Source organism: Rhamphochromis sp. 'chilingali' (assembly GCF_963969265.1).
Source record: "Rhamphochromis sp. 'chilingali' genome assembly, chromosome: 20".
Lineage (NCBI taxonomy): Eukaryota > Metazoa > Chordata > Actinopteri > Cichliformes > Cichlidae > Rhamphochromis > Rhamphochromis sp. 'chilingali'.
The window spans coordinates 7134725-7146374 of NC_137947.1; the positions used below are offsets into that span (position 1 = coordinate 7134725).

General features: G+C 42.1%; 1 protein-coding gene across 1 annotated transcript in view; it reads right to left on the reverse strand.

Annotated features, from left to right (window-relative positions):
* cpeb3 (cytoplasmic polyadenylation element binding protein 3) overlaps positions 1 to 11099 on the reverse strand; it is a 41517-nt gene extending 30418 nt beyond the window's left edge. The window contains 5 exon segments of the mRNA XM_080868473.1: positions 1436 to 1589; positions 8329 to 9230; positions 10946 to 10985; positions 10987 to 11028; positions 11031 to 11099. Of these exon segments, the coding sequence (XP_080724599.1) occupies positions 1436 to 1589; positions 8329 to 9230; positions 10946 to 10985; positions 10987 to 11028; positions 11031 to 11084 (1192 nt within the window). The 5' untranslated portion in view covers positions 11085 to 11099.
* Between the last annotated feature and the right edge of the window lie 551 nt (positions 11100 to 11650).

Here is an 11650-nt window from a genome sequence, read left to right on the forward strand (position 1 = left end):
CAGAATTTCTTAATGAATTACTTTTGAAAATGTCACAACTGAAAGATTTACACAACTAAATGGCCCTGAATTATCAACACATTATATTGCAAAAAGGTTTCTTTACATAATGTGGTTGTATTAGTGTTACTTCAATACTAATTCAGCATTGTCAGGAAGATTTCAATCTAGGATTACACGGGTCAGATAATTGGAGTTAAAATACCTTCTGAGCCAGAAAAAAAAAAAAAAAAAGCACCAGCAACAGATTATTCAGCAGACAGGGCCGGGGCACAGGGCCCTTTTCAAACAGTGAGAAGGTACGCTAGCAGGGTGGAGCTGCTCTGTGGTTGGCACCGCAGTTTACTACAGCCCCGTGCTGTCTACATGACAAAGTGAGGGGTAAACAAGCCAGGAGAGAATCAGGAACACACACACACCCATTTTCATGATCCACCCGCCCTACTTTGCTCATATCTCCTACGTGTCCGTTGTGCTTTCACAAACAATCCCAAGAGAAGCCCTGCAGGACATTACGACACCTTTCCAGTAAAGTTAAGCCGGGGATGTGATGAGCGCGCAACAATGCTCGCTCAGCACAAGATTAGGAAAACAGACTTTATGCATGGGAAAATGACATTCTCCGCTCATTATGTACCCCTCCCACCAACCTTTCCATTGTTAAGATAGGAGGACAGAGAGGGTATAAAAAAACCTACACCCAACCTGACAGGGCCCCATCTGGGAAACAGGAGTTTTTACAATTGACACGTGACTGGTGCTACAAAAATATTGACTCAGAAGACCTGACCTACACCACACGGCCCAAGAATTCTACGAAGAGGAATTTTTAACCTTGATTTCACAATCTGACAACACTTTTGAGAAATGCAATTGTATTTTTTTAAAAATACATGTTAGTCTAAATTCATCTTTGTGTTGTGTTTCAAATCATCTGATATGCTATGTCTCTATTTCATCTATGACACATGTAAGTCCAAAATTACAGGCAAATAAAACATTAACCACAAATACACTCAATTGCGCAACACGTTTACCAAACAAAATACGAGTCTTGTGACATTATCTCTTTATCCATTGATTGTTATCACCATATACAGGAGGCAACAAAGACAAAAAGAGGAAGTAAAAGAAAACAACAAAACATTTGTACAAAGGACCACTAGGTTCACCTCTGGTTTAGAGTGCACACACAGACACAGACACACAAAACATATGTGAGGTTTTGCAGGTAAGGTTCATAATGATTCAGATTCACTTTAATTTTAAACAGAGTGTAATGATTCATACTGGATTGGTTAAGAGATCGGCAAATAGAGCAAATGAAAAACAGATGTATCCAGAGATGACATATGCCCAAGCGCAAAAATTAAAATTAAAAAAAAAAATTAAGCAACCTAAAAACTGCAAGCATGGACGTATGAATATTCCTAACCTGCAAAATGATTCCTCCATATAATATCAGCGATAGTCATTGGTGGGCCACCGGCAGGGTGTGGTTTACCTTTGTCATGGTCAGTCCTTATCATATCCATTAAGGAATTCTCCAAAGAGTGCAAGCTAAAAGCATCAAAGGGCCGATTCCGGTCCTGCAACACAGCAAAACAGGAAGAGCGTTCGCATTAGAGTCATCACAGTAGATCGCACGCAAAACAAAGATGGGAAAGTATCCTGTAATGCTACAATGGGAGCAGAACCGGTACTGTACTACCTGTTTAACACACATTTGAAAATGATAAGACAGTAAAATTATAAACCTGAAAAAAAAGGACAAATCAAAAAACTATGATTTGAGGTGACAATTTTTAAAAATGTACTGAAGATTTAGATCTTGCAGATAGTTATTTAGAATAAAACTTGAAATAAAATTTAAAAAAAAAAAAAAAAAAAAAAAAAAATATATATATATATATATATATATATATATATATATATATATATATATATATATATATATATATATATATATATATATATATATACACATATACACACACACACACACTCTGAAGAGGGACGATAGGTTTCTATTTCTGCCTCGTCATCATTGTGGGAACAGCCCTGCATTCCAGTCGTGATCTGCTTTACCTTCTTCAAAACGTGGCAAACTTTAACTGGCATGTTTAGCTGTTGAATTTCTGGTTAGGTACCCTGCTCAAGGGCACATCGCTAGCAACGACTTGCATCTGTCGGCAACTCCCTTTTTTGTGTGTTAAAAAGAAAGAACATTCTTGCTTTCCCCATTCAAATGCAGCGTGTCTTCTGAGTCACAGGACTAATGGAAATAAGGGATCCAGACTTGAACTTAAGTAGGTGAAGTAGGCCCTGGAGATGCCAGTAAACAGGTGATACTAAGCAATGATCTATGAGTCAGTTGCTGGGCTATCCTGAAAGCATTTTAGTATTTCACATTTACTGTTTTCAGCCTATGGTTTCCAGTGTAGAAAAATAAAATGTCACTATTGTGTTGTTGAGATGTTCCTTCATTTTAATAGTCTATTGCTTGTTTGCACAAGGTGACACATGCACATCTTCTAGTCTTTTTCACTTTCACAACCAATTAGGAAATCAGTCAACGCTTGACTCAGCTCTTGATTCAACAAACAGGATCATCCGTGAACAGATTCAGACCTGGTGCTGGGATAAGATCCAACTTTCAACCTTTCACTTTCATACTAGAGTGACACTTTTTTGGATACCATATACTGAAGAACTGTGAAGTTGTTTCTCTGTTTATGAAGCTAATGAAGCCAATAAATCTAAATAATAAATCAAGCATACAAGGATTTAAAACAGTCTAAAACTGAACCCCAGATTATTATGTAAAGGTTATAAAAGCTGTCCCTTCTCGTCAAGTCAATCAGACAGGAACTCAGCTTCACTTGAGAAAACTGGTTTTGAAACCTCCCTCAATAGTTAAAGTTAGATGCTGCAGCTGTCATGAGGTACTGAGAACTTTTGTTTGTGTGTCCTTTGGTATGCATTTCTGCCTGACTGTTCACGAAACCTCTCAAACTTTCAGATCTTGTAAGGCAGGTCGTTCTACTACATCCCAAACAGTCGGATTAGTACTATATCAGACACCTCAAGGTTAAACAGCTCCCTGCTGATGAAGTGCATGTATTCCTGTTAGGTGTGAATGAATTCATGAGAACAACATGTGTGCCAAAGGTAAGGCCTGAAAGCGCCCAACCGGAGCTAGAGTGGCGCGGCCTTGGCAGCTGTGTCCTGTGTCCGCCGCCTGAGCTGGGCCTACATTGTTTGCAAACCACAGCTATTGTTGCCCATTCGGCTGAGCATTCAAAAGTGTTATTCCCCTCACTCTGGACCTGACAGCGCCACACAGATAAAAATCTGCCCACTTGGTACAAACCGTAAACACTTAAAACGCTGAGCTTTTAGTTTCCTCTCCCACCCCTCCTTTCTGACACATATGGATGGACGCGGTGATGGGTAGCAGGTCGGAGAACTCGCAACAGTGAGATATTATGCACTATAAATCGCAGACAGAGCTAATTCTTGAACTCTTTATGCGAGTTCCCAGAGCGTGGAATGCAGGGTCGACTTCATCTAGCTTGACTATGCTGCAGCTCATCTTTCCTTGTGATCCACACATAAGACATAAGAGCATTTATCGGGGAGATCAAGATAAGAAAAAAGCCAAACATGAGTATCTGTTTGTAATAAATGAAGGGTGCTCATAAGGTAGAGGGCTGGCAGATTTATCATTAATATATTTTTTATAAGTTATGCATTATTGTGACCTTCACAACGTCTTCTCTATAGCGCAAGAAAGCGATCGATGAGAAAAGTCCCAAAGGTAACAAGAGAGCATAATCGTTATGATTAAATTACAGGCTCCTGTTTCTCTTGAACAGCATTATAATGAGCCTTCCTAATACTGAATTAAGAATGATTAAATTCAATATGTGCTTTCCACTGAGCAACATATTTTACATAGGCACAATAAATTCATGAACTAAATGTCTGCAGCACATGCAGCAGAGTAGCATCACATTTATGCAAGTGGATCTGCTGAGTCATGATGTCATCATGATAAGCAGCTTTCTAGTTTATGCAATACACTACTGGAAAGTTAAACAATGACTCAAATATTTCCCCTTTTCAGCAAAACTTTACTGTGTATATATACTTGGTACACTGTAAGTATACTGTATACAAGTATACACACACACGCGCTATAATAGACAAAACTAAAGTGAAGTGTACACATTACACCTGTAGGAGCTGCTTGGCTGTGGAAACCAATACCATGAAGCTCCCAGTGCAGTTTTTGTGCTGATGTTATTGACAGGGGTGGTTTGGAGCTCTGCAGTTATTGAGTCAGCAGAGCGTTGGTGACTTTAATGCACTGTGCGCCGCAGCACTCGGTGACCCCACTCTGTAACTTTACGTGGTCAGACACTTCGTGGCTGAGCTGCTGTGGTTCCTAAATGCTTCCACTTTACAATAACACCACTTACAGACGATCACAGAATGTCAAGCAGGGAAGAAATATCAAGAACTGACTTGTTGCAGTCATGGCATCCTGTTACACCATGCTGCTCAAAATTCGATGAGTCTTTTAGGATGAGCCATTCTTTCACAAGTCTGTCTGGCATATGAAAAGGGAACACTTGTTTTTACATGCCATGTGTGCGCACAGCTATACCCCATCATAAATTAATCTGTTGTGCGGTTTGTTCTACAATTCTTTTGATTTGATTGTTGAATTTAAGACAGAATAAAATAAAATCAAGCAAATACCGATCTATCAAAACGTTTGATTACTCAAAAGAATGAAGTTTTGAGAAGATACTTTGATTTCCCCCAGAAATTTAGACCCTAGTCCTTTTGGTCGAAGCACAAAGTTGCTTTAAAGGTTCTTAATCTCGGAGGAAAGTTCCTAGGGTGGAGGCCTTGGAGTTGTCAGTTAACAAATGGCATGAACCTTTTATCTGGCTCAAGCTGCCATGGGGAAAAGAAAAAAAAAAAAAAAAAAGGAAAACTCCATGCCAGCTATACCTTTTTAGATGCATTTGAATACAAGAGTCCACCTGTCCGTCTGTCTACTAACACCCTTCTGAATCTGTATGTGATTACAATCACAGAAGGCCAGGGTATCGCCCTGGAAGATCATGTGAATGTGTGTGTCAGGGTTCACACTGACATATTAAAGTGAATTCCACACATTCTTCTGCCTTCCGAGCAGCAGCCAGTGTCAGGCGCACATGTGACTGAACCTTCAGCCTGCGCTACATCGGGAGCATGTGAGTAATACCGAGGGAGAGCTAAACTATGACAGCAAGCACACCTGTCACCAGCTGTCCGCGTGGTTACCACAGGGTGTGTACCCTGCCTGCTGCTCATGCAGCAATTTCCCTGAGTTTCACTTCGGTAAACAGGCCAGTCGACATGTGGCATTCTGACCTTGCATCCTGGTGATAACTCCTCTCCAATTATGACGTTATTGCCAAACAGCTAAGTGTGAACAAAACACACGAAAGAGCAATGAGCCTGTCTGACTAAGAAATTCTTAAAATAGCTTAAAAACAACATTACTGGTGCAATAAAAGTCACTGCCACAGGAGCTGTGAGTTGTAAACATTTTTTGTTTTGTTTCCTGAAGAGAAACCTTGATCATAATGACCAGATATCACAATACATAATATAACAAAAAACGAACTAGAATCAGCTGACTGTATATAAGTCACTACCCTAATTATTCATCTGGCACCACATGAAAGCACAAGGCTGCTGTACTTCATCTCTGCGGTCTGCCTGAGTTTCACTTCAGTAAACAGACCACTCCATACAGCGTGACATGTGGCCCCCTGACCTTGTCTCCTGGTGATAAGTCCAGCTGTAATCCAGCCAAGTCAAGAAAGCTCAGGCAGAGGCTCTCGGTCAAGGGAACCGAGTAAAAAAGCCTAAAGAGTCGGACTGACAAACACAATCACTATCTCCTGAAAGGCCTATACATTTCAAGCCGGCTGGAATTTCACCCCGTGTCGAGTCACATTTCATCTGTCCTCTCTGTTCATCTGCATGTACCACTCAGGTCACATGCATCTGCGGCTACTTATCTGAAATAAGCGGTCATAATGTGCAAATACTCATGACTCACGACTTTGTGTCTTTGAGCTTATTGCCAAGTTGCAACTTGAGTAAAATTTCAAATCTTTTGTAACCCTATAACAGAGACCAAATAAATGTTTGCTGCTCATAATTAGGCATGTCATTTATTTGATCACAGGCCGGACTGTAGTACCGGTAGTTTCCGGCGTTTATCTGTCTTTTCCCGTGTTTAATATTCTTGCCTGGATTTAAAAACTAGGGTGTAATGAATTAATGTTTCACGACTCCTTAGCGTGCACCATCTGCATCATTACCAGACACACAATTTATACAAGTGTGCAAACTCCGGCATAGTTGTCACACTGTATTAATTGCTCTGGTATTTACATACAGGAGTTTGCAGGTTTTATAATACATGGTTAACATTACTGAAACTGTCTCCTATCCAAACCATGATCGTATGTTAAACCTACCCAGGTAGGTGTTTTTTGTTTATTTTAAACAGCTTCAGTACAAATTGGTTACGTGATTGAGGATGTATAGACCTCCTGTTAAGCTAACTCTTGTGTACGGTCTGTGAGAATCTCCAAATATCCCACATTTTATGAAAGATGTGAGTCGTAGAAGTGTAATATAGAAATTGGATGACTGGGAAATATGTACAGTGAGTCCAGTTACAGTTATATTGATGCAGCTTAAGCCAAAACAATGTAATATATATACACAAATTGAGCTTGGGTCCTTCAAGCTCGGGTCCTCTACCAGAGGCCTGGGAGCTGTAGGGTCCTTACAGACAATATCTGATCACATTTTAAGTTGGCTTACTTGGAAAAGAACAAACAAGGCAGACACGTGATTACCCATTTGAGAAGGTAATGCAGTATTTGGCAATGTCTCGTCTTCCAACAGACAAGTTAATGAAGGACGGCTCAAAGAGACCCTGCTCTCTAGTTTTCACACATACAATCTTAAGTATGGGCCAAGCGACGGGAAATAACACTGCTAACATGCCAGTGCGGAACATTTCACTTTAAAGCCAGATATACAGTCTTTATGTGGATGTTTATGCCCCTGATACCTTTACCCGTTTATCTGTTACCGTTACTGTGGCTGATGCTGGTGGTATTAATCTACAGCCTCAAGTAGTAGTGGTACGTTGTATTTGGACTTTTTAAAATAACAATTACTGACAGTTTTCTGTCTTAACATAAGAACTAATTCATTTGTTTAACCCGCCCCGCCCGTGCGGATTTTTTGACCCTGAATAACACTCTTGCTATCTTCCGGGTTGGACCTGTGAGTCATTTTCATACCGCCTACTTTTCCATCACAGGCCAATCAAATCCTTGTATGTTACTTTCAAGTACTGTGAAAAATGTTTGCAATAATGACGAAAGCTTACATGATAACGAAGACGGTACTGATACATATTTTCTCAAACATAATGAAGCCTTCAGTTGCCAGCATTAGTTACGACATATTATTTACTGACTTAAACACAACATGTCACTTATTCAGTGATCAAGCGGACACGACCCCGCCGCACTGAAAGTCTATAGCGCTGCCGTAAATATGAGAATATAGAGGATAACGAGGAGCACTTGAATGCATCGTGGGTCCTTTAAACCCCACTGAGCGTGAGCTGGCGCAGGAAAATTAACTATTAAGTCCAATGAATCGTGTCTATTTCTAGCACTGATTTGGCATGTTTCTTTTCGACTGCATAAACAATCCGTGATTAATACTTAAAGGTCACTGTTGTATTTGACTGTGAATTGACCTAAACAAACACAATCTCCCGGCACATACAAGCCACATAACGCTGACAGCTACCGGCAAAACCCGACTTTCAAGTAAACCGCATTAAGTCGCTGCTTAGAAACTGTCCGCATTTAACGTAAACATTGAAATTGATATGGGAGTCAGTTTTTTTTAAACCAACAACAACAAAACCCACAGACATTTGACCACGTTTATGATGCATGTGGGGAAGTAATTTGAATAACTAAAAAACATTCACCGTACGCTGATAAATAGACCTGTAAGGACTTCGTGGTGCTGCTGAGCTCAGGGTGATCTAACTTTTCTGTAGTTCTATCTCAGGCACTGGTGGCTTATTTACATAGACATATATTTATATATATAAATAGACCCTCACATGGCACTTATAGTGCCAGGGAGAGCAATCAGACTGAAACATAAAGCCTGGGCCTATACTGGGCCTTCTCTTACACCAGGGGAAGTGTTTACCTGGAAAGGCAGTATGCTGTTGCTGTTGTCAGTCCTGAATGCGCCGTCCTCCACCCAGGGTTTGGGGCCGAGTGGACCGGGTCGTGGGAATTTTGGGGGTGCTATAACATTGCTGCTATAGGGCTTTTTCATTGGGGAGATTGGGTTCAGGGGTGACGGCACTCCGACACCAACTCCAACCCCGACCCCTACCCCGACACCCACCGCTCTGCGTGGGTCCCTGCCTGGCTGCAGCCCGCTCCAGGGGTTCGAGGCTGTGCTCCACGCCGCGTTTTGGTGATTATTCCAAGCGGACGACGAAGGAGAAGACGACGACGAGGTCCCCTTGCTGTTATTCATGATGGTCTGATAAGCGTTTCTCTGTGGGAACGGCCCTTGGTTGGGGCTGACGGGGGATCTCCTCTGCTGGGGCTGCTGCTGCTGGGCTTGCTGCTGATGCTGTTGCGACTGGGGAGCCAGACCGATCTGCGGAGAGAAATTACCCCCGAATACCGGGTTGACGTGGTGGGGGAAGTTCTGGAAAAGCATCGTCCCGTTCACCGAGGGTATTCCCTGGAAAAAGCTATCGTCCACGGCATTTGTGGTTCCAGTGGACCAAGTGCTCCCAAACGATGACGGAGGGGAGGAAAGGGGGCCGCCGGTCTCCTGCGGCTGGTGGTGGAAGCTCAAGCCGGGTAGGATCGGCGACTCCATCGGCGCTTTGTCCTTGCTGCCGCTGCTCAGCGCTGAAGCCGCTTGGTTGTTCCCGGTCGACGGACTCTCCGACTCGGATGAAGAAGAAGCGGGCTCCGATGACGGGGTCGGTGTGGAGGGAGGAGGGTCTGCTTGTGTCGGATCTTGCTGATGGTGAGGCTGGGCTTTGTTTTTGTCCATCAGTAAATCATCCTGCATGGTTTGCTGAGCTGCAACAGGGGGAAAAAGATACGAGGAGTTGTTATTATTATTATTATTGTTGTAACTCAGGAGCTCATGCACCGGGCTTGCCGGGCTTCTGTAGAATCTGATGAACTGGGACAACTCCGAGAAGGATATGATGTTAGAGGGACCAGCCAGCTGCAAAGCGAATGCGTGATCACCCATTTAGACGAAAAGGAGAAGAAGGAGAAGAAGACGAGGAAGAGGAAAAAGCCCCACTTCCCAAGACCAGAATGATTCAGAAATCCCGCAAATTATACACGGAGCATAGTATGGCAGCAGATATTCACCAGATTTCGCCACGTCTCGTTTTTCTCTTCCACACAGGAACTCCGGAGCTGCAACGTGAAACTGATTCAGTGTGTGTGCCTGTGTGCGTGTTTTTGCCCAAGGACCTCCCCTATATTCATTTACATACGTCAGTAAATACAGCTGTCCTTCAGCAAGGTTAAAGCCACTTCTACCTTGACCTACACACACACACACACACACACACACACACACACGACCACAGAGGGTTTTTATTTTTAATTTATTTTTTAAATAATATCCAAAAAGACGCACACGGTCTTTTTTACGCATCAGAAATTAGGTGACGCACCTGAACCAATTGAATCGGTTGTCATAAAAAATAAAATGTCCCTAGAATAAAAAACAAAGTGGATATACAATAATTTAATAAAGACGACGAAGTTTACTGAGCAAATTCGATCATAAAGAAATAATAGCTTCTGCTTTAGACTCCTAGAAGGGATTTAATAGAGCGCAAAGAGAGACTCTGCCCGAGGTCCGCATTGACACAGCCACGGGTTGGCATTTACATAGTACAATATGTACCTTGCATTTGCAGTCAATAACTTTTAAACTAGGGCTGGAATTTAACTGAAAGTCTACTCTGTCTAAAGTAAGAGGCTTTACCTTTCATGCAAAATCATCCCCTCTTTGCATTTGGAGACAACGCCTTGGAAAAGCCCAATTAACATACACGACCTGCACTATTATCCCGTCAGCAAATTTACATTTAGAATTACATTAAGTGCCAAACACGCCTGGTAATCTCAACAATGAGCAGGCAGGGCAAGCAGAAATGTCAAACACAGCAAGATACTCTGATCAGGGAAACGAAATTAAGCAGCTGAGTATATATTCTGCCAGCTGGAGCAAAAGGCACAACTATGAGATATGACACTTTGGTGTCAAATCATTGTCAGACTCATCTGGTCTGTTGATCGGAAACTGTCTCCAGAGAGCTAACATACAACCTACACACAGGCCTTTCAATAGTAGTCTCTAGACTGACATAACAGATCATTTCAGTGCTATAATGACAGCAACACAAGTAAGAATTTCATATTTAATCGCAACAGCATTCGTTACACATACACTCTCACCCACCCCACCAGTTAATCCGTGTTTTCTCCTCCAGGATCTCCCGATTCCAAGGTCATCAAAGAAGCACAATCAGTAGGCTGTACAGTGGCTCACCTCACCGGCTCTTTACCACACACACAAGGCAAAACCTGACCCTTCAGCTGCCTGTTTATCGCGCTGATCGAGGCACCCGATATACATTTCATCAAGCTGTCTTGTCTTGAAATCCCTCTGTATAATCCACATGCTCCCCCTCCCTCCACAAAAACGACAAAACAGCATGCACACACAGCCTGGTTTTCTCTTTGCCTAACATGAAGTTTGAATTTACCTTTATCGTTCACCTTTTGGGGACTCTGTAAATAAAGATATTTCTTGTTTGCCTCGTCTAGGTTTAGATATGACAAACGAGCTACCCTTGTGCCGAGGTAGTCAGCAGTTGCTTGAACAGCTGATTGACTGCGGCGCATGGACGCTGGCGAGTAGCCTGCTGGGAGTTGTAGTTTCAAACGATAAAGTGGCCGGTAAGCAAAGGCGTCTGTCTTTCTGTCTGTCAGTTCCATTGAATTTAGTGTAACTTATACTGTATACTTTTTTTAAACAGGCACATTATAGGAAAACAAACGAGCACAAAGGATAGAAAAACATTATATTTTAAAAATATGTTCTCACATTCACAGATTGTCTTCTAAATATGTATAATCAGTTCTCACGCAATCACATTATGGATGAGGTTTCCTCTCTGAGATTATTGGACCGTATTTGTCACATTATTGCATTTGTCGTGGTTCACACTCGCGTACACGCATGTGCGTACGGGAATAACTACATTCGCAGTGCGTACTAGTGATGGCTATACACCTCTAATAGTCTTTCTTGACAACTCTGGAGATGATTCAGAGCTTTTATTTGGGCATTCGGCGAAGAGATAAAGAAAGCGAGAGGAGAGAGAGAGGGACATTGTGAAACTACATTTCCCATGCTCGCCTTTGCGGCGCTTGCTTTGTTTTGATTACGTAGATGCGCACCGACGTGG